We start from the raw sequence: 21,862 nt of genomic DNA, 5'->3' as shown, positions 1-21,862 counted from the left end.
TCAATTTAATTATTTTAACATATAGGGGAAACTGGGGATAGTTGCAACACTGGTCGTTATTAGTAGCCTAAAGACACTGGTAAATAGTAAACTATTTTTGTTTATTATACACTGAATAAGTTATCTAAAAGTCAAAATTTAATTCTGTGCTGTTATGCAGATTTGAGCACGTTCGAAATGTCTTGTGGACTAGTCAGATTGCTTGGTAGGAACTACGTGATGTTTTTATTCACAGCACAGTGGACACAGAAGTTCACAACAAGCGTGTAGAATTCCTTCTGAAGAACAAAATTAAGAACAAGGTTTTATACTACTACATCAAGGCTAGCTCAAAACAATGGGTTGTAGGCTGAGCTAATCAAGAGGTCAGACTGAGTGACAACAAAAGTGAATAGAACTCAACTGATTCAATCTGCCCGAATCCATTCAACACTTTAAAACCTGTATTCCTGAATGAGTTCAAGATGTACACACAGTGATCTGTTAATCAATATGAAATAGTTTGTCTCAGCAAAGAGCAGATGTCATACAGAACAGCAGGAACTTAATTCAGTGAGCAGGAATGACAATAATTCACTATAAAATCAAAAATATTAGGTAATACATTTTCTTCTCCAGTATGTTGTTTGAGCTGGTCTCCTGGACCCCCAAACAAAACCGTATGTGGATGAAACTTAAAATGACATTTAGTGTATCACAAATACTGGTGAATTGGGGCTGTAGCCATGGACTCAACATTCAACTGTCAAAAATATGGAATGAAGGCAATGAGCAACAAAAAAGGGAATGATAATGATGAAAATTGTTAAAGGAAATTACTTGCAAAAATGCTCTAAATTGCAATTACTCTATTACGTAATTTCAAAATATGTAACTCTGATAATTAGCTATAAATATAGTTTCCCTATATTTTCTCCATATACATTTCCCATAGACTTAAAAAAAAACCCCAAACAATTTTCTAAATATACTTATTTCTTGCATTTTTTTGGAAAATTTCTCTCCAAGCTGCCTATTTTTTTCAATCAAAAAAACCCAAACAAACAGAATAGCACAAATTTGCTCAGTAGTTCTAAGTTTTAAATACATGTGAAAGGTGGCTGTAAAGTGATGTTCTAGATTTCAAAGGGTAAGAATATATATTTATAATCACATTAATATATAATATATATGGGGGGAGTTGAGCATATTTGAAGAGTGGGATGTGTCCCCCCCAAATAGGCCTACATATTATAATAACCCTGTCATGAGTATCTAGTATTTAACGGGGAAAACAGCTTGGTAGGCTTAATAGTTATCATGGAGGAACCTCCAACCATGCTCTTCCTATTGAAAACATAAATTTTGCTCAGTAGGTTTATGAAAGTGAGAAGATAATTTTGGTATCCATTAGCCACATGCTCCTCGGGGCACAGCCTGTCTGCTGTGCGCACTGACGGTATCCTCAGCTAAGTAATGTAACTGTCTTTGTCACTATTCCTACAACATAAACATACAATCAATGAATGAAATAATGATCGACTAAATGATTCAATCAGTAAATCTTTATCCGCCCCGATGAGTACCCCGGCATTCCCTCAGACAGTTGCCTGTTGGTTGAGCTGATAAGTCCCTCTTTATTCCGCCGCCTGCTGCCATAAAAGCGCCGGGCGGGGAGCTCATTGTGCGGAGTGATCTGATACGGACTACACCCAGCCGCTGCCTCACTGCCCTGGCTTTCTTTGCTGCCCCAGCCCTGACGTTGGTGAACGTCGAAGTGCGGGTTAGATTGGAGACTCTAAATTCGCCTGTAGGTTTTCTCCCGATTTGGCTGTCTCCTGTTTGGCTTCCGAAGCTGTAGGGATTTTTTTTTATATAAAGCATCAGTTTCTTGAACATGTCTTGGCAAAGCTACGTGGAAAACCTGATGGCCGATGGCAGCTGTCAGGATAGCGCCATTGTTGGATATACGGACGCCAAATATGTTTGGGCAGCACATGCCGGTGGTACTTTCAACAATATCACGGTAAGAGGTCAATGTGAGGTATTTCGTGTTTAACTGTGGTTTCGGTTGACAGTGTTGTTTATGTATCACCCACGCAGCCGCTCGTCAGACTGAATAGCGTTAAAACCGTTACCTCGCAGGGTCTAAATGACTAGCAAGCTAACGGTACCGTGCTAGCTTACGGCTAGCTAGTTTATCGTTGGCCTGTCTCGGGTATTTCCTGCTAAGGAAACGTTGCGGGATTAGACCTCGTGTTGATCAGATAAGACTTCACTCATTGTGGCTTCCACCTATCATTAAAACCATGAAACAGTCAGTTGCAGTTAACAAGCACTTATAAAAATGTCAACGTGGTGCTTTTTATTTACCAAACGCTGAATTAAAACCAGCTAGTAGACGGTGTCTGTCTTAAGAAAGCGTGCATGCTTTTGTGTGCACGGCCGCTTTGATTAGCTAACGTTAAGCTGCTGCTTTACCGGCTACCTGTGGTTAACAGGCTAAATAGCACTCTCGGTCGTTTGGTCAGCGTATAGCGAGGCTTTATTGTTATTAAAGCTCGTATTCAAGCCGCAAATTCACACATGTATCATCATTTTAGATGGGAATGACAATGTGTTTTTTTTTTTTTATTCATTGAGAGGGATTGCATGAGAGCTAGTCCGGTGCAGAGACGTCACTTTACTTCCGTTACTCAATGCAGGGATGAGATGTGTTCAGTCACAGAAATTCTTGTGCTATATCAGTAAATTTGCAAGTTTTCAAATTGTCTTTTTAAAATTTAAAACTATTGTAAAGAACCCCAGCATGATATTAGTGCTAGCGCAATGGTAGCTGTTCAACTAAAATTTTGAATGGGGCCACATCTAACATTAATTTTAATTATCGATTATTCTCCTGACTATTTAGTATAGTTTAGGGTTGTGAATCCTAAGCATTTTCCTTAAAATTAAGAATCGATTGATCTTAAAAAAAAAAAATCCTCAGTCAAAGCTCACAGCAACATATTGCATATAATTTTAGAGCACTGCAAAGCCTGCTGATTGATCAATTAAATTTCACGTTTGATCAGTTCTTAACATCTGATAAATCGATCAATTGTTATCATCCCCAGATTAGTTTAGTTGATTTATTTTGACATACATGTGTGTATGTATGAGTTGAGAAGCAAAAATGGCTTTTGGAGGTACCTCCCCCATTAAATAACTAACATTATTCATACTTAGAAATGATACAGAAATTGGCATAACTGATCAAAATTTGAAGACTAAGAAATAATTCAAAATTGATATGAATGTACAAATGACAAAGGTTATGTTTACAAAGTGAAGTGCATTACAAATAAATCAATTTTCTATAGATTTCAGAAAAAGTGAAATATGTTCTCTGTAACTTAACAGAACCCACAGTTGTGTATTGAATCAGATGATGCATGGGTAGACGATGTCATCAAGAGAGGAAATAATTTCCTCAAACCCTGCTTCGTTAAGGTATAAAAGTTAAAAGGCCTTTTAACAATGCCAGAAAAGCATGGTTTTATATTATAGTACAGCCATGATAGTAAAGGCTTTTTCCCTGTCTTTTTTTTACCTTAACAAAGCTAGGTCCTTTAACTTTTGGTGGAATTTATGTCCTTTCTTGTGGACACAAGATAATTTATGTACTTAATATTTTTGTGCCTGTTATACTACGACTATGCAAGTCATGTAACTGGAAGCGTATTTGTTAGATCTGTGTGAGGCTCTGACTGGTTGTCCCAATTCTGTTGTTTACTGTGTTTTTCAGTCTCAAGAAATTGATGTCCTTGTTGGTAAGGACAGGGAGACCTTTTACACCAGCGGTCTCACTCTGGGCTCAAAGAAGTGTTCGGTCCTCAGGGACAGCCTCCATGATGACGGGGACTGGACAATGGACATCAGGACAAAGAGCCAAGGAGGAGAACCTACATACAATGTCTCTGTGGGAAGAGCTGGAAAAGGTAAAAGTGTAGTTTCAAAATGGTTTACTTCATTGTCATAACTATAAATAAAGGTGTCTTCAAGGGTAAAGACACCTTTTTTTCTTTTTTTATTGATGTAAAAAATAACGGGTATGACAGTTACCTCATGTGATTTTTGTGACTTAGGTGCAGACTAACAATTAGAAGTCTGTTTTTTTTCAAATTTATAGGCCAAATATGTGCTGGGTCCATCTTCTTGGACCTTCTTGGACTCATCTTCTTTTCTTTGTCATGCAAAAATAGCTTTTGATTTTTGTCAGACAAAACATGACATTTAAGACTGTTGCTTCGGGCATTGGTAAATTATTCAGAGCACTTCAGGATCTGTCAGCATTACATTAACAAAATGATTCCTGGCAAATAATTCAATAATGATGATGAACCTATAGTTGCAGCGTTTTTGCCAATTAATTTTCTGTCAACAGATAACTTTTCAGTGATTTCAGCTCACAATTATGCTCACAAATAGCTTTAATAGAACAGGGCCCATGAGTCACACATCATATGATAGTCTCAAACAAAGCCTTTAGATGCAGACTTGTGAAGTTAAAATATAACACACATTTACATAATTGTCTGCTTGTCATCATAAACCTCATGTAAACCAGGGTTTGCCTCCTCCAGTCTGTTTGCCTTTGTGGTCCTCAGTGTCTGATGTTGCCTCAGTGTTTCTCACACACTTTCCAGCCCTCTGCTAAGGCTTTTGATCAAAATAGCATGCATGTTCACAAGCTGTTTCAGTCTGTACAGGTGTTCATGGCTTATAAAGATTTGGCACTCTTTTCTGTCAATTCTAACTTCAGATTGTATTTTGAAAAAAAACCCCAAACCCTTAACTGGTTTGCCAAATGTTAATGTGGGAAACACTGATAGCAATCAAAACCCAACCGTTTCCCTTTTTCCTAACACTGCTCCTTCTTCTGTTGAGTTTTCCTTTCACTCTCCGGCTTTGCATGTTATACTTAACAAACGTGAGTTAAAAGAGCACAAATGCAGCATTGCATATTTAAGTGGTACCAATAAATGCTGCAGATTACCACATTATTTACATGCATATCTGTATGTAAGAGAGCGCACCCTAATAATTCCCTTGCATGTGTCTGTCTAGCCACGTCTGGATGTAGCAGAATGAGCCTGTTGCTTCTGGAGTGCTGTACCTTCTATAAACAAATGTTTACTTAGCAATATCCAGCAGCTCATTAGTGTAGAGTTACATCTAGTTTGCTGTTTAAAGCAAAGGTCAGCAGAAGCTGTCGTCACCGATAAAGTGCACCAATCTCCCCTCTATATTTGTTGCATTAAAGAGAAAACAAGCTACAATGGTGATGTTCAACTGTGCGTTATAGATGACCAGGGCTGTGTGGGATGTTGCTCACATGTTCACTCAGTGAATATTCCCTCTTTAAGAAACACCACTGAGTAAAAACTTGCAACGTTTAAGTGGAACTCGATCAAACTTTGGACTCTGAATTCTTACCTCACATTGTGAGATAGGAAATGTATAGATGCTACTTTCCGTCACATGATAAAATTACATGGGAAATCACCAAGGTATACACGTTGTAATTCCCCTTCACCTTATAGTCAATTTTACTAACTGGAGCTTGAACGTACCATAATGTAACTCAGTGCAACCTCCAGTAAGCCGTTAGTACAGGTTGCCAGCTGCTAACGTTAACTAGCTTTCCTCCAGCTGATTTCAACATTGATTTGTTGTTCACCATGTAACCTTATCGGTGAAAAAATAGATTGATAATGAGCATCCTTTCTTCCTGAAGGCTTTCCCAGGGAAGATCTCTGTTCATCCCAAACTCATTTTCTATCGTCCCTGGGACAACAGAACAAAATTAGTCTGGAGCCCTGCTCTGTAGCATACACAAAATGTATGTGACACAACAGAAAAACATCAGCCACTGCCATCTGTCAATGCCATCTTATTGGCAATAGGGCGATCGTCCGATACAGATGCTCTGCCGATAAATCAGTGCATGCCTGAAATCACCTACTGCAGTCTTTTTGATAGCAAAGACAGTACGCCCTGTATGGCAGACAGTTGAATATCCCTGGACTGCACACCTCTGGTGATAATATTTATTACTTGGAATGCCTTTCTTTTACCCTTTTTGCTTTTTCTTAACTGTCCCTTTTCTATCTCTTCTCTTTCAGTTTTGGTTCTTGTAATGGGCAAAGAAGGGGTCCATGGAGGCGGATTGAACAAGAAGGCTTACTCAATGGCAAAATACTTGAGGGATTCAGGGTTTTAATGTTTTCAAGCTCACTTAGATAAAATTGAGGGACAAAAAGAAGAGAAAAGAAATATTGCTGTTAAGATTTCTCCTGCAAGCAGTCAAAATGTCTTGGAAACTTTTAATAGCAATGAAGAGTGGTAAGATACTGTGTCACCTGTGTTCCCCCCTTCGTCCTGTAGGGGGGGAGACTCTTCAATTTTATTCATTTCTCTTTTTTTCCTTGTGTGCTCCAGTATTGGTTTTAGTCATGGGAAAGGAGGCGGTCCATGGTGGAAATCTTAACAAGAAAGCACATTCAATGGCTGAGTACCTGAGGAAGTCTGGATATTAAGCAACCTCTCCACCCATCCATCAACTTAACAGCTCACTCCCTCCCAACCACATTGTGTTGACACTACTTCCAGGATTAGATGGCATATGATGTTACTTCCTCCTCAGTCTACTTTTATAAACAGCCTTTTGTTTGCTTAAATCCTTCCACACTCCTTTTTTATATAAACCTTCCCCACTTTAACATTGTACTTCTCATATTTTTGGCACTACAGTAATGGCATGTTCATTGAATTGTTTATTAACCAAAAGATTGTGCAAAAAATGATTGCAAAGTGTAATAAAAAATGTTTAAAAAAAATACAAAAAAAATTGGACTCGCCTTGTTTAACATTCACTTAGCAACTGGCTTATATTCCAAGGGGAAGTACACATGTAATGGTGGTGATAGTTTGCATAGTTTTGCTTTTTGAGCATTACTAAAAGATGCCAGGTTTTTTTTCTTTAGCATGTGGGCATTTAAAAGTTGCATGCATACCGTCTTTAGCATACAGATCCCAGCCCTGTCCTCTCTCTGTCCCAGCATAATATTCCAGCCAAAACCATATTCTCTTCTGCCTCCATAAAAGAAACGACAAATTTCCTCTGACATGAGTCCTGTGTGTGTGTACCGCCCTCAAGCACAACGTCTTTTGCCCTCCATCACACGCTTTTGCTGTTGTACCTGAATGTGGTCTTAAAAGTTAATGATGTGGTGTTGGGCTGTTGTTTGAGTTGTAGTGTAAGGCCAGCATTGCTGAGGTCTCAAAGATATCGCCACGATGCTTCGCCACATCCTGGAGTCTCAGTGGACATTCCACCTCTGTGACAGCTCAGTCGTTTATCAGTCAGCCTCTGCTATTTGTAAAATGTTCTGTACGTCACAACACACGCCTGTTAACATGGCGTTATTCTCCCCCTCCCCTTTGGACCAATTGTCAATATAAAGAGGATTATCAGAATTACTTTAGCTTATTCTGATGGATGATTGTTGGCATCACCTGTTGACTGTAAATCATTAAGACAACTTCAGATGACTGTAAAACATTTAACTGCTTCCTTAGAGTTCAACACTACTTAAACTTTTCATCACTAATTGATTTGTTGCTAACCTCATGTCCATTAACCAATGAAACGGCAATGTCATTTTACTACAGTATGAATGCATTTTGACTGTAAACCGAGGCTGTTGCGCTCCAACACCTTGGCATTATTTGCCTTGTGCTTTAGTCATCAAAGGTGTATTCACAAATTGTCATAGTACGGTACTTAGAAGTATATTTAAAAGAAAAAAAAATGATGCTGTGTACACTAAACATATTGAAAATGGTGTTGGTTGGAATAAGAACATTTGTAAGTTGTCTTGTGAAAATTTTCTGAGAATAACTGTGTACTCTGTGCCATAAAATCGATCTGATCTGTTGCTACTAAGTTGGATTTTTAACTGCTGCCCCAGCAAGAAGTAACTTTTAATGGCACTTTCCTAAGGGATATTTTGGCATCAGTAATCTCCAGACTTTGTGGAATATGTACAGAATTAAACAACAGAAAAAAAGTTTGCAATATTTTGTCTTTTTTGAGTTGGAAATTCCTTCTGCCACAAAATCTGCTATTTAAAATGCCATGAATTGATGACACATCTTGTTTACAGACAGATCAAATAAAAATTATTCCAACCAGAGGTAAAGCCGGTATGTCCTGTCTGTTGCCTTCAGAGTCCAAACTTGTATGCTGACTAATTGAAGAGCTTTAAATTATCTTTTTAGGGAAGATACACTGTGAAATCTGACAAGGTGGTTTTACTTAATAAAATCTAGGTTACAGAATGCCTTGAAAAATGTAAATATAACTGACTCTTTATTTTTGTTTACTTTATATTAAACTATTAGGGTTACTTTAAATTTAGTAATATTTACTTAATTTTAGGAAGCTGTTGCAACTTAAAAATGACAAGTTTAATTAAATCAGTCTGTCAACACACAACTCACAGATCTCCTAAGTTTATAACTGGCAAAATCCTGTCAGGATCAAGTTACATCAGACTAACTTGATCAACTGTAGCTGCTAACTCGTAGAAAGAACGATGTGATTTTAGCTGTCATTTTTAAGTTGCAACAACTTTAGAAAATTAATTGTGTATATATAGCTAAATTGTAAGAAAATGTAATAAAGTAAACATAATTAAGATTGATAATTATACTTACTTTGTTTTTTCAAGGCAATCGGTTTCCAAGATTATTTTAAGTGAGGTCAACTTTCACAGTGTATCGAATTTACTATATATAACTTATTGTGTGAATGATACACTATGTTAGCAGCAAAACATATTTCTTATGAGATACCCATTTAGATCTTGTAATATACTCTCAGACAGCAAAGCACATCTACTAGACCATTTATTCTTGAACCAGTATACTCCACAATTCTGTAATGGGAGAACTTTGTATCAGGTGAAGTAGTTAACTTCATCTGCCTGTAGTTCTGACAGTTGCTTATTTCCAGAAATAAATAGCCTACCAATAGTTTCTTTTCAGAAAGCTGGAGGAAAATGAAACGCATTTTCAATAGAGTGCAGGCTGTCCTTGATGGGAAATGAATTACTTTGAAGGGACTCGGCCTACGCTAGTAACGCCAGAAAGTAAAGTTGATGAAGTTATAAAGCGCATGTATATTAATGTTGTCTTTAACTCTTGGTTTCAGAATAAATACGGATAAACAAATATATTTAATGAAATTCAGATTCTAATGTTATTCAGACCCAAGGAAAGATGACATTTTAAAGAATAAACTATTGTTTCACCCTCAATTACATGGTGTTGCTAAATGGCAACAATTCCTTCATCTAAAATTTTACTAAAAGGCAGTAATATAAAATCAATTTTTTACTGTTAAGGCGTGAAAAGGGGGTCTCATACTTTGATATGACAAATAACTGATCACATATATGACCATGAAATCGTATTTATACTTCCTTTTTCCAACAACACGTGACATTGTGGTAGGGGTAAGGTACCAAAGTTGACTCATTGTTCAATATTCAGGTAAAATTCCTATAAGAAAACAAAAATAAATACTTCCCGTTAACTTTTAATTTTCATCCTTAAAACCAGTTTAGATATTAGTTTTTTGTAATATTAATTTGTTGTCAAATGGCAACTATATGCAAATATGGAAGTGATCTGTTTGTATTCAGAAAGGGAGCCCTGGGTCTGTTCTTGCCCAAAAGGCCACCTCTGTAATATGCTGATATATATTGTTAAAAATACAAGCGGGCTTTGGAGATAATGTTGCCCCGGGCATTAGCAAAAATCGTTAAATGAGCCTTACAAGAACGTAGTTCACTACATTTACTACAATTTGTTTTCAAATTGTGGTAACTGTAGTCTTTCACTACACATCTGCTTGATATGAGGTGTTCAAAACAAATTAACACCCTGCCCTTATATCCCAGTCAACTGACAACACCTGCTGTGGTCAGGTGTTTAATCAGCCGTCATTTGCAACATCCCTCACTCACTCTGTCTTCAAAACTGCCCGTGCAGGGAAGAGTTTAGTGTTTGCAGCACACTTCTGAGGCACTCTGCCTGTGTGCAGTGCGTTTTCTTTGTTCTAATGGCGTGTGGAGAAAGCGGGGGCAGTAAGATTTTACTATGTCTAGGGCTCTTAGTGGCTGCTACCTCATTTAGCCATTGCACACGACTGACAAAACTTAAGGCACTGGATAAATTAAGAGGAAACTCGACACTTAGCAAAGATCAAGCTGAAGGAGGTGATCTGCGCCATGGAAGACTCTTAATTGGGCAAAACTCTCAGCAAGGTGATGATTTCAAAGGAACCAAGGCCACAGAGAACTTTTTGGATGTTGATACAGATTACCAAGAAGACATGGGTATGTAGAGGTGAAATTCTTCTTGCAGTTCTGCACTTAATATATTTAAGTCGTAAATCATGACTTATTTTTAAGCCCTATGCATGCATTGCTCAGATGTTTGACCTCAAGGTGTGTAGTTGATTGAACATCATTGTTTGATGGTGGTTTATTTATTTGACCTTCTAAACTTTTTTTTTGTAAAAGGTTGGGGGCAGCCCAAGCAACCTAAAGTACAAGGTGATGGTGTTTCAATACCAAATTCAGAGCTAGGCAGTACAGCAGTGGAGCAACTCCTTAAAATGGAACCAAAGGTTGAATGTACAGGTGACTCCATGAAGCTTCAGGTCCAAGATGCTGCTTCTACTCCTGGATCTCTGTTATTTGTGGACAGGGGTACGTTTGGTCTCTTGTGTGGATTTGTTAAATTACAACTCCATCATTTATACTGTACACAATATTTGAGTATTTCCAGAACAGCTTCAAAAGCTTTTTAAAATTCTTCTTTTCTGTTGACTTTAATTGCTCAGGAAGTCGCATCTCTCCTCTGCCTCTGTCCAAACTGCCACCAAGCTGTGGTTACACCATCAAGTCAACAAGAAGAGATTTGGTCTTGGTTGCACCTTACGATGGTTGTTTTGTTTCTCTTGAGGTGGGATACATTGTTTTGAAAGCACTGCAAAGTGTGAACCATGTACACTTGTGACATTTTTCATCTGTTTTTCAGGAGGATAGCTATGTTCTCCCGTTACGTTGGTGGGGGTTACCAGTAAGGATGTCATGCCCTTTAATGAGGCAGTCGTCACCTAACCCTCCAATGGTCACCTGCCACACTGAGGGCATGGTTGTGAAAACGGGATGGACGGTCTCTGTTGCTGAAATTAACGTAAATTGTAAGTAATTACTTTCTATGTCAAAGGTGCAAGAAATTACGTGATGCTTACATCAATTTGGTTATGTCTGGGTGTTTGCTTCACTGTCATAATCATTAAAGACAATATGTTGTCCTCAAATGCCTAACTTTAGCCATTGTCATTCTAATTGAGCTTTTGCCATTATTAAAGGGAAACTTTACATCTATTTCCCATAATTAAAGTGTGGAATTTTGAGTGTTATGTGATGGGAATAATTTTGGGATTACTATTATTGGCTTTGGCTGTGTGGGCATCGTTGTGGGGGTCGCCCTGTCTCGGCTGGATGTCCACAGCTTCATGGTTTTGGCGTGGACTCCCCTGTCTGTCTGGGGTGGGGTGATTTCTGTAGCAATGTCTCTGTGAGCTTTGATCAACTCCTGGTCCAAACGGCCCTCCACGATGGCGTTTTCTTATTTTAGTCGTGTGTGCTCAGCCATGTTTCTTATCCACAGCCATCCTGTTCTGTGCCTTTTGAACATCGTCCTTCTGTTTGTGCTCTGTGGGTGGGGGGTGGGTGGTCCTGGGAAGTGGGATGGGGTGGTGGTGGTGGTGGTTTATGTTTTGATGGTTTTTTTTGTTTTTAGCTTGTGAAGCACTTTGTGCTACATTAAATGTATGAAAAGTGGTCTTTAAATAACATTTGATTTAATTTGAGGGTGTTTAAAATACTTCAATTTGTGCAGTGATAAATGGGTTTTTATAGGCCACATCATGTTTCGAGAGTATCCATCTTGTTACAGAAGTTGGAAGTAGGGAAATTGTTGAAATTGTAATGGGGTTGATTCCTTACAGTGAATAGTAACTGGGAGCCACTGATGAAGGCATCATCCAGATGTGGGTTCAGTGTAGTTGTACATCCTGAAGGTGTAGTCATCTCCGTTCACTATGCACCCTGCCTGGAGAAAAAGGTAAAGTGAAAATCTGTTTCTTATAAAAAATCCCTTTTAATTTTTTTGTGCGTGTGTAATCCATTCATTCTTTGCATTCCAGGATGGAATGTATACCCTTGAATTGGCTGGAGAGGGAGAGACTAAAATTTCCTGTCCATCACTGTCACCAGCTCAAACTGAGCACCCAAAGAGGCCTGCAGATGGTTCCAAAATGCCAAGCGAAGGGTTGCATCTCTCCGTCCCATCTCCGAAAAATCCATCACATTCTGTTGTTCCCCAGGTGCCAGGTTTCCCAAAGGAGCCAGAAGTACTGAACAACAAACCAAACAGAGAGCCAAAGCCTTTCTATCCCTACCCCTTCCCCTTCTACCCTCAGCCTAATCCTGGAAAGCCTGCTCCTGAACAACTGACCACTGCTCCTGAGCCTGAAAAGCCATCAGCTTCCCCAAAACCTCAACAACAGCCTGAAGCCCCTCAGGGACAAGTACAGCAGCCTTTCTACCCCTACCCCTTCCCCTACCACCCTTGGCCAAAACCTGGAAAGCCTGTTTTAGAGCCTGAAAAGCCAACCACTGCTCCAGAGACTGAAAAGCCATCAGCTGCTCCAGAGCCCGAGAAACAAACCACTGCTCCTAAACCTCCACAGCCACCTGCAAATCCTCAGGGCCAAGTACAGCAGCCTTTCTACCCCTACCCCTTCCCCTACCACCCTTGGCCAAAACCTGGAAAGCCTGTTTCAGAGCCTGAAAAGCCAACCACTGCTCCTGAGACTGAAAAGCCATCAGTTTCTCCAAAACCTCAACAGCCTGAATCCCCTCTGGGACAAGTGCAGCAGCCTTTCTATCCCTACCCCTTCCCCTACCACCCTTGGCCAAAACCTGGAAAGCCTTCTCCAGAGCCTGAAAAGCCAACCACTGCTCCCGAGACTGAAAAGCCATCAGCTGCTCCAGAGCCCGAGAAACAAACCACTGCTCCAAAACCTCCACAGCCACCTGCAAATCCTCAGGGCCAAGTACAGAAGCCTTTCTACCCCTACCCTTTCCCCTACCACCCCTGGCCAAAGCCTGCTCCAGTGCCTGAACATCCAGCCACTGCTCCTGAACCTGAGAAACAAACCACTGCTCCACAACCTCCGCAGCCTGCAAATCCTCAGGGCCAAGTACAGCAGCCTTTCTACCCCTACCACCCTTGGCCAAAACCTGGACAGCCTGCTCCAGAGCCTGAAAAGCCAACCACTGCTCCTGAGCCTGAAAAGCCACCAGTTTCTCCAAAACCTCAACAGCCTGAACCCCCTCTGGGACAAGTGCAGCAGCCTTTCTATCCCTACCCCTTCCCCTACCACCCTTTGCCAAAACCTGGACAGCCTGCTCCAGAGCCTGAAAAGCCAACCACTGCTCCTGAGCCTGAAAAGCCATCAGCCTCCCCAAAACCTCAACAGCCTGAAGCCCCTCAGAGACAAGTACAGCAGCCTTTCTATCCCTACCCCTTCCCCTACCACCCTTGGCCAAAACCTGGAAAGCCTGTTTCAGAGCCTGAAAAGCCAACCACTGCTCCAGAGACTGAAAAGCCATCAGCTGCTCCAGAGCCCGAGAAACAAACCACTGCTCCTAAACCTCCACAGCCACCTGCAAATCCCCAGGGCCAAGTACAGCAGCCCTTCTACCCCTACCCCTTCCCCTACCACCCTTGGCCAAAACCTGGAAAGCCTGTTTCAGAGCCTGAAAAGCCAACCACTGCTCCCGAGACTGAAAAGCCATCAGCTTCCCCAAAACCTCAACAGCCTGAAGCCCCTCAGGGACAAGTACAGCAGCCTTTCTACCCCTACCCCTTCCCCTACCACCCTTGGCCAAAACCTGGAAAGCCTGTTTCAGAGCCTGAAAAGCCAACCACTGCTCCCGAGACTGAAAAGCCATCAGCTTCTCCAAAACCTCAACAGCCCGAAGCCCCTCAGGGACAAGTACAGCAGCCTTTCTACCCCTACCCCTTCCCCTACCACCCTTGGCCAAAACCTGGAAAGCCTGTTTCAGAGCCTGAAAAGCCAACCACTGCTCCCGAGACTGAAAAGCCATCAGCTGCTCCAGAGCCCGAGAAACAAACCACTGCTCCTAAACCTCCACAGCCACCTGCAAATCCTCAGGGCCAAGTACAGCAGCCTTTCTACCCCTACCCCTTCCCCTACCACCCTTGGCCAAAACCTGGAAAGCCTGTTTCAGAGCCTGAAAAGCCAACCACTGCTCCTGAGACTGAAAAGCCATCAGCTTCTCCAAAACCTCAACAGCCCGAAGCCCCTCTGGGACAAGTACAGCAGCCTTTCTATCCCTACCCCTTCCCCTACCACCCTTGGCCAAAACCTGGAAAGCCTGTTTCAGAGCCTGAAAAGCCAACCACTGCTCCCGAGACTGAAAAGCCATCAGCTTCTCCAAAACCTCAACAGCCTGAAGCTCCAAAGGGACATGTAAAGCAGCCTTTCTACCCCTACCCCTTCCCCTACCACTCCTGGCCAAAGCCTGCTCCAGTGCCCGAACATCCAGCCACTGCTCCTGAACCTGAAAAGCCACTAGCTGCGCCAGAGCCTGAAAAGCAAACCACTGATCCAAAACCTCCACAGCCTGCAAATCCTCAGGGTCAAGTACAGCAGCCATTCTACCCCTACCCCTTCCCCAACTACCCTCAGCCAAAACCTGAAAAGCCAACTCCGGCTCCACAGCCACAACAGAACATAACTAGCTCCAGTAAAAATAACCCAGTGGATTCTAATTCACAACTTAGTAATGGTATAGTCTCAAAAAACCCTCAACCAGGCTATCCATACATGCCACCTATCCACTGCCCTCAGTTTTGCCCATCTGGATTTTCCAATTGCTGCCCACAAATTGCTTTTCATCAACATCTCCATCAAATTATCCCTGCTGGAATTCGCAGTGAAGATGCACCTGCATCCTATCCAGTACTGCAATTCCTCCCTTCAATGGCATATCCTGGATTTGTCAGTGGCTTGGATACTGCTCCCATTCCTCAAAAGCCAACTGTAACAACCACAACACAAGCTACCACAACTTCCACTCCTGCATCCAGTTCACCTCAGTCCCTTCCATCTGAAAATGAAAAGCTGCCACCAGATGGCAATCCTACTCTACTAACTGGTAATCCCAGCATGCCTACAAATCTTGAAAGGCCGATTTACCCTTATATTGCACCAAACACACTGTTTCCTAACTGGCCATATTTACCGCAAAATGAGGAGCTGCCAAATCCTTCAGGAAGCCAATCATCAAAACCATCTAATGAAAGATCCATGGACCCTAAAGACCAAATTGAACCTCTGCCATTTGTGAGTGCCTCAAAGAAATCCACTGAAAATGAACAGACTGTGAACCCCAATTCTGAACCAAAGGGTTATGTGCTGCTACAGCATGGCCCACCAGGTAGGGAGCCCAACCGTTTAGTTGAATCTCAACTACATTTCAGACACCCAGTTGGTGATGCAAACATCCTGGCACAAAATATGGCATGGCAACATGGGAAACTGCAAAATCAGAATGTAAAATCCCCACAAGAAAAAACTCAACACCCCAAACAGATGGGGAAAGGACAGTCCAATTCCTTGCCTAATGTGAACCACGCGCTAAGGCCTGGTGAGAACCCAGAAGGTGTCCCACTGTTTTTCCCTTTCAATGGCCCTCATTTTGTGCCTTTGCCCCAGGACACTGTTAATGTGGCACATTTAAACTCTAAATTCAAAGACTTTTGGAGGCCTATGACGCCCCTAAGCCACAGGGGTCAACCTCTCGTTCCGGGAAAGACATTTCAGCAAAGGAGCTCTGCAGCTGACCACCAAGCAAAAGGTATGTTGTATATTTGATTTAACTTTTTAACATAGTCTTTGGTACTAATATTGTATGTGCGTCTCTTGCAGGATTTAATCAACCCATTCAGAGGGAGGTTGGACATCGGAGGCAGTAATGAGTTGTCTTTATTATAAATAAAATGACTGAAATGTGAGTACTTGACCTTTTTAAGAAAGTATGGGAATATTTCAGTTGAGTGGGGAGACAAAATCTGAAAAGCTGGTGTAAAAGTAGGATTTTATCTTTTCTCTTGTCAGCAGTCAGTTGATCTTCAAAAGACAAATTTGTCGGTTTACTTTTGGTACTTGTTGGCATTATGTCAGCTGTTTAGAATCAAAAGGTGGATTGCCCTTGTTGAACTCATTTGTCTTGCTTATTTTGCCTTGCCATGAACTGGTACTTCCTGAACATTGACCCATTCGTGTAAATACACTTACTGGAATTTCCATGGCCTAAAGTACAACCTGTAAAGTTTTTCTGCTTGTTCTCATCTAGATATATAATACTAAGTATTTCAAAATTTTAGTCTGGTAAATATTTCTCTCTGAACATGTAAATGTCAATCTGTATTGATTACTAAATTTAAATTAAAGAATTATAGTCATTAAGCTGACTTACCTTTTGTATCTAAAAGAAACTAAGCATTAATGTTTAAAATGTTGAAGAGGACAAAATGAAGAATATTTTTTTTGTGGTCATGGAAATGTCAATGGGTTCACAAAGGGACGTCATAGACAAGAGTCAACACAATTAGTAAATAACCCTTTGTTTGATGTGGAAGCTGTGGCATGAATGAACACATTTTGGTATCGGTGTTCATTCAAAGTTTTGTGTGGAGAGTGGTATCGGTCTGTCCTCATCAAACCTGTACAAGGCCTTGAGTAACCTTCTTTCGTTTGATAACTACTTTTAAAGAGAATTCAAACTAACTTAAATTCAGTTTGCTTTTCATGGAAAGTTAAATATTTGAACATGAGCTATTCTCAAAGCAAGAAACCAGAGAAGTGTAAAACTTGTCCTGTCAAGACCTGGAGCTGCTCCCATAGACAATGAATAGGAGCCCAGTTTTGTGAACCCATTGTATTTATTGTAACCATGTGTGCTGTATTCTATTGCATTGTTCTCAGTTCTGAAACACAAAAAAACTAACCCATATACTCAGTATTCCCCTGGCCACTCTGTGCCACCCTAAACATCTTTCCCATTGCAAATTGTATGGCACTTTATTTTAGGATGCTCTTTTTACTTTAGCCTTTATTAGAGATAGGACAGCTGTAGCATGAAAGGAGGAGAGAGAGGGGATGACATGCAGCAAAAGACCGAGGCCAGAATCAACCCACGGCCACTGCAGCAAGGACCCAGCCTCTGAACATAGGGCACCAGCTCTACCAACTGAGCTACTGGGTGCCCCTATAGCACTTTATTTTTGAGTTCTGAAAGAGTGTTCATGTAAGAACATGATTTTTGAAAATGGGTGTAGTTCCCTGTTAAATGTATTGAAGTAAAACCAATCAACATTTTTTGTCATTTTATTTTTCATTTAATCAAAATCATTCATTTTAAAGGATTTATAATAACCAGAAAACAAGAACACAAAAAACTTTGACTTGAGAGATTTATTAAGCAGCATTGAATGCAGATCCTTATATATTTCACAGAAATTTCAAGAGTTATGCAATGTTAATGCTCTTGTGTGATTTGACAATTTCAAGTAATGGGTTATTCTTTATTTGTAGGAAGTGTATAGTTGTTGCATCTACCTACGACATTTATCTATCAGTTTTGAATTACCCTAGTGCCAGTGTAGCTAAGGGCAGGACATGTAGAGAGTCTTTGGGACCTGAACACTTAAAAGAATCTGACCCTTCCTGGGCACACTGGTACAAGAAAAAGGGGATCTACTGGGGTTGCAGGATTGTCAACCACTGCAGCGTTGGGTACGGCAAGAACCTCTCTCTTCACCACAACAAGAGGGACCTCGGCACTGACTGAGGCATCTGAGGTTGATATAGTGTCTACAGGTAGAGCAGGATCAGCAGCAGCTGGCTCAGCCGGTGCAGCTGTTGCAGATGCAGCTGCACCGGCATCAGCCGCTGCAAAGACTACAGGTACAACTTCAGCTGACTCTGCTGATTCTGCAGACAGAAAGCCACTCATATGAGGGTCATGGAGACGAGTCAGTTTATGGTGCTTCAGACCAAGCCTGGGTGACTGGCTGCCTGTGTGTACGTGGACCACTGGTAGCGTGGCAGGAGCTGCAGCTGCAGTGCTGTTGGCATCGACAACGGGCACCTGGAAAAGAGTACACACCAACAGTTAGGAAAAATCATCTACATAAATGCAGTAAAATTTGTGACTTACTTGGAACAGTTAAATATAGTATTTTACCAGATTTGAAAACATCTTGCATTCCACTGTGTGAACAGCACTCAAACCTCTGGCAGCACAAATACCACGTGACTGGTGGGGAAAAAAAGCCCATGATTTTTACACAAATTCTTTTTTCATTTTGTTATTCTCTGTTTTAAGGAGTGAATGGTAATTTCTCTATGTTCTTTGATTAGATTTTGAGCAGGGCTAAAAAAAAATGTGCAGTAAATGGTTCCAGCAGTAGTTATTTTCTTTTTAAATGTGTCTTTTTAATATGGAAAACTAAATTGATGCTTTGTGTACTTACAGCCATGGCGTCATTCAGGGGCACACAGGCATCATCAGTGCAATTTGCCTCAACTACAATATATTCTGCTAAAAAGATTGGCCCGCCAGACACAATCTGAAATAAAGTATTGAGAAGTAATGACACAAATTCAAACAGGCATGTGCATTTAATATTGTAATAAAACTATGTTTGGGCCCACCTGTGATGACATCCTTCCAACTTCCATAATTATGTACTTTAAGTCCACAGTCATGTTGTTGAAGGTTGCAAGTGAGGCTTGGACAAAGTCCAGTGCCATGGTGTCATTCAGGGGAAGGAGGGTGGGACAGCCCAGGCACATGTCCTCGGTTGATTCTATATGTCATCAAAGAAGGACACATGCAGATTGTTGTGTGCAGGTTGACAGTTGAGTGGCATTTTCTGAAAGTATGTGGAAGTCAGAGTGTGATCAGGAAGTTTTACCTTCTGTTTTACACTTGAATGCTGTAACAGTCAGAGCTCCACCGACCCTCTTCAGCACCACATCACAGTCTCCTTCTACTGCCTGATTAGATACAAAGAATCTGTCAATCAGGAAATTTTCTATTCTCATTATTCATGTAGCTAAATATAAGAGTCTTACCGTCAATACTTTTGGCCGGACTGTGCAATTGGCAAGAGGTGTGGGATCCAACACATGACAGTCTGTCTCCAACAGGTCGATTTCCAGCACATAGGTGTTGTCTCCATTAGGCTAAGGTGAGATAAAATAAAACATTATATTTCTCTAAATCTACAGTGTGAAACACTTATATGATAGAATTCTGCTGTGTGAATGTTATGTAGAGGAACATGAAACATTATGGTGTCATATATGCATGGATAAACATGCATGTGTAGTTTCCAATTACAAAAATAAGAAAATAGATAATAATGTAAAAATAAAACACAGTTGAAACGTGGATTTTTAACCTTTTCTGACACGTTTGTGCAAAAGTTTGCATGCAGAGGCAATTCACCTTGATGCATGAGTGGATTGTGAGAAAATGGGCAGAGTAGTGCAAGGCCCCACCACCTCTACACAAGAGCTAGAGCTAGAGCTGGTTATGTCACTCTGCTACTCTGTCTCTCTCTCTCTCTTGCCATATGTATTTAATTTTTGTCATTTAATGTCTTTTTCTAAATTTTTTTAGTGTTTCGTTTCTTTGTATTAATTTTGTGGGTTTTTGTGTGCCTTTTTAAGTTATTTAGTGTCTTTTTTGTGTGTGTGGGGGGGTTGTTTCATTTTTGTTTTCCTTCTTTTTTGCCTATTGTGTGACTCTCTGGTTGTTTTGGCCCTTTTGGAGCAAATGTATATATTTTGGCAGCTTGCTTGCATTTCTATGTAGTCATCTTTTGTTGCTCTGTGGTCATATTGAATCTCTCTCTTTATCAGCACATTTACGTTAATTTAAGTGACATTTTGCAAGTGTAAGCCGGTAGAAACCCCTGACACTTTGGGCCCCTGGGCCTGTGCCTGGTAGACATTTTTAATAATCCACTGATGCTGAGCTGGATTGTGTCTTAATTAGGGTCCTGACATAGGATAACACAATGACGGGCAAGATGTGTAATATTTTAGGATGTAAGGAGGTATCCTCACCAAAATGTACTACTTTGTGTATAATATACTACTTTATCTAAAATCATGCTTGCATTGTGTTACATATTTTAACAAGAGAAGAGAAAAATGAAGGTGTAACTATGTGTTAATGTTTTTTGCCTGTACCTACACAAACTCCACACGTGCTGACTCACCTGAGTGTAGATCTTGATGTCCTCGATCCTGTTCAGTATATACTTGTAGCCGTGAGTGTGCTGGGCATTGAGGTAATCCTGAGCCACCAGAGCAGCTTCTTCTGCCTCAGGGGAGTCGCACAGAGGTCGAACCACATTGACCTGAGCCAGTACCCCCGCCAGTAGTCCCAGAAGTGACAAGATGCCTAGGAGATGCATTTTCGTTAGAGAAGCACAAGTGATCGGAAAGATTCAAGAGAGGAGAGGAAGAGCTGGTGCAGCCGAGGACATATATATCCTGTACTTTAAACCGGAAAACAAAGCCAAGTTAAACACCATGATCATCCCTCCTGACTCCTGCGTCACACGTGGGTCGTACTCTGTTTTAGGACCGCTGCCAAAGCAAATGTAAGCTGACAAAGTCTAGCACAGGATAAGCAATCTGAGTTGAAATCAGTGTTGGTTCACTGTGTTTTGTGGTGATACATCTGGAAACATCTCACGCTACCATTGCAGTTTACAGCTGTGCCCAGATATGAAGAAAATATTTCTTGAATTAAATATCAATATTTAGAAAAATCTAAATTATTTCACTTGTCCATAGGGAAATTTGACTTGGATACAAAAGCTGCCACATAAAAACAGACAAATAGTACAAAAAACTGACATAAAGTGCAAAGCAGAGACAAGTGCACACATAAAATGCATTCAATACATGCACTGCCCTTCATTTTGCACCCTCCATATTTCCTGATGAGATTAACTGATAGGGGGATGAAAGAGTTTTTATACCTATTCGGGAATCCCCCTTAGTGTCTTCCTGATGGCTGCAGTTTGTAATTTTAATAGAAGACATAAGAGGGGGTCTGTAATCATTTTCCTGGCCTTTTTACATTACAGTTGTCTGGATTGCCTGCAGAGCGATGCCCCGGAAGTGTTCATGAGTCGTACAAATCCATGAATCATACAAAATGTGTGAAGAGCTTCATGTTCAAACACCCACAGGCCTATGGTGTAACCAGCTGCCAGCACAGACTCAGTGACCCTTCAGCAAAGAGGATATTTGCTAACAGGAGAGGACATAGTTGAGGGACACGCAAAACTGCTGCCCACATGTTTGCTTGGATGGTTTGCACAATGCAATACTGACACTTCAGGTCAGGACAAGGCTACAAACAGACACTGATTAAAGAATTACTAGTGAAAGACCTGGTTTTGTTTTGTTTTCTCTTAATCCTTTTTTGTTTGTTTCCCCTTTTTTTGATGCTATATGAGATGGCAATGTTCACCATCTCTCTTGAAATCTTTGATTAAATTCACAGGAATATATGAAGTTTCATTCCACTGCAAAAGGGCGAAGTTTTGAGACACCTGAAGTGCACTTTAAACA

General features: G+C 40.8%; 3 protein-coding genes across 4 annotated transcripts; 2 read left to right on the top strand and 1 right to left on the bottom strand.

The window, feature by feature from the left end:
* The first annotated feature begins 1,655 nt into the window (after window positions 1-1,655).
* LOC121951681 (profilin-2-like) lies at window positions 1,656-8,219 on the top strand. 2 transcript variants are annotated; one of them, XM_042498114.2, is made up of 3 exons: window positions 1,656-2,005; window positions 3,767-3,959; window positions 6,147-6,495. In XM_042498114.2, exons 1-3 carry the CDS (start codon window positions 1,877-1,879, stop codon window positions 6,242-6,244), a joined length of 420 nt encoding a protein of 139 aa, XP_042354048.1. In that variant the 5' UTR covers window positions 1,656-1,876; the 3' UTR covers window positions 6,245-6,495. The 2 variants fall into 2 exon arrangements, with proteins under 2 accessions (XP_042354048.1, XP_042354049.1); XM_042498115.2 differs by having other exon boundaries at window positions 1,657-2,005; window positions 6,463-8,219.
* A 1,812-nt stretch (window positions 8,220-10,031) lies between these two features.
* On the top strand, window positions 10,032-16,212 carry LOC121951140 (uncharacterized). The gene is made up of 7 exons (XM_042497384.2): window positions 10,032-10,427; window positions 10,614-10,802; window positions 10,937-11,058; window positions 11,134-11,299; window positions 12,113-12,228; window positions 12,311-16,055; window positions 16,127-16,212. Exons 1-7 carry the CDS (start codon window positions 10,151-10,153, stop codon window positions 16,171-16,173), a joined length of 4,662 nt encoding a protein of 1,553 aa, XP_042353318.2. The 5' UTR covers window positions 10,032-10,150; the 3' UTR covers window positions 16,174-16,212.
* Window positions 16,213-17,659: 1,447 nt separating this feature from the next.
* Window positions 17,660-20,751, bottom strand: ahsga (alpha 2-HS glycoprotein a). Its single transcript, XM_042497891.2, has 7 exons — window positions 20,494-20,751; window positions 19,340-19,450; window positions 19,180-19,261; window positions 18,917-19,071; window positions 18,736-18,831; window positions 18,447-18,518; window positions 17,660-18,350 (listed from the first exon to the last, which is right to left on the bottom strand). The coding sequence occupies exons 1-7, from the start codon at window positions 20,689-20,691 to the stop codon at window positions 17,907-17,909; spliced, it is 1,158 nt and encodes a 385-aa protein (XP_042353825.2). The 5' UTR covers window positions 20,692-20,751; the 3' UTR covers window positions 17,660-17,906.
* Window positions 20,752-21,862: the final 1,111 nt, after the last annotated feature.

Source organism: Plectropomus leopardus, chromosome 12, assembly GCF_026936395.1.
Source record: "Plectropomus leopardus strain MGB_pleo_1.0 chromosome 12, ASM2693639v1, whole genome shotgun sequence".
Taxonomy (NCBI): Eukaryota; Metazoa; Chordata; class Actinopteri; order Perciformes; family Serranidae; genus Plectropomus; species Plectropomus leopardus.
Note: the sequence above shows the minus strand (reverse complement) of the source record. Positions and strands in the feature narration are given on the sequence as shown.

Excerpts from the sequence above, each read along its gene's own strand:
- LOC121951681 (XM_042498115.2), top strand. The coding sequence starts at position 1,877 with ATGTCTTGGCAAAGCTACGTGGAAAACCTGATGGCCGATGGCAGCTGT. Across the intron at positions 2,006-3,766 it reads GTACTTTCAACAATATCACG|TCTCAAGAAATTGATGTCCT; the intron begins GTAAGAGGTCAA and ends TGTGTTTTTCAG. Across the intron at positions 3,960-6,462 it reads TGTGGGAAGAGCTGGAAAAG|TATTGGTTTTAGTCATGGGA; the intron begins GTAAAAGTGTAG and ends TGTGTGCTCCAG.
- LOC121951140 (XM_042497384.2), top strand. The coding sequence starts at position 10,151 with ATGGCGTGTGGAGAAAGCGGGGGCAGTAAGATTTTACTATGTCTAGGG. Across the intron at positions 10,428-10,613 it reads AGATTACCAAGAAGACATGG|GTTGGGGGCAGCCCAAGCAA; the intron begins GTATGTAGAGGT and ends TTTTTGTAAAAG. Across the intron at positions 16,056-16,126 it reads AGCTGACCACCAAGCAAAAG|GATTTAATCAACCCATTCAG; the intron begins GTATGTTGTATA and ends CGTCTCTTGCAG.
- ahsga (XM_042497891.2), bottom strand. The coding sequence starts at position 20,691 with ATGCATCTCCTAGGCATCTTGTCACTTCTGGGACTACTGGCGGGGGTA. Across the intron at positions 19,451-20,493 it reads ACATCAAGATCTACACTCAG|CCTAATGGAGACAACACCTA; the intron begins GTGAGTCAGCAC and ends ATCTCACCTTAG. Across the intron at positions 19,262-19,339 it reads TCCGGCCAAAAGTATTGACG|GCAGTAGAAGGAGACTGTGA; the intron begins GTAAGACTCTTA and ends GTATCTAATCAG.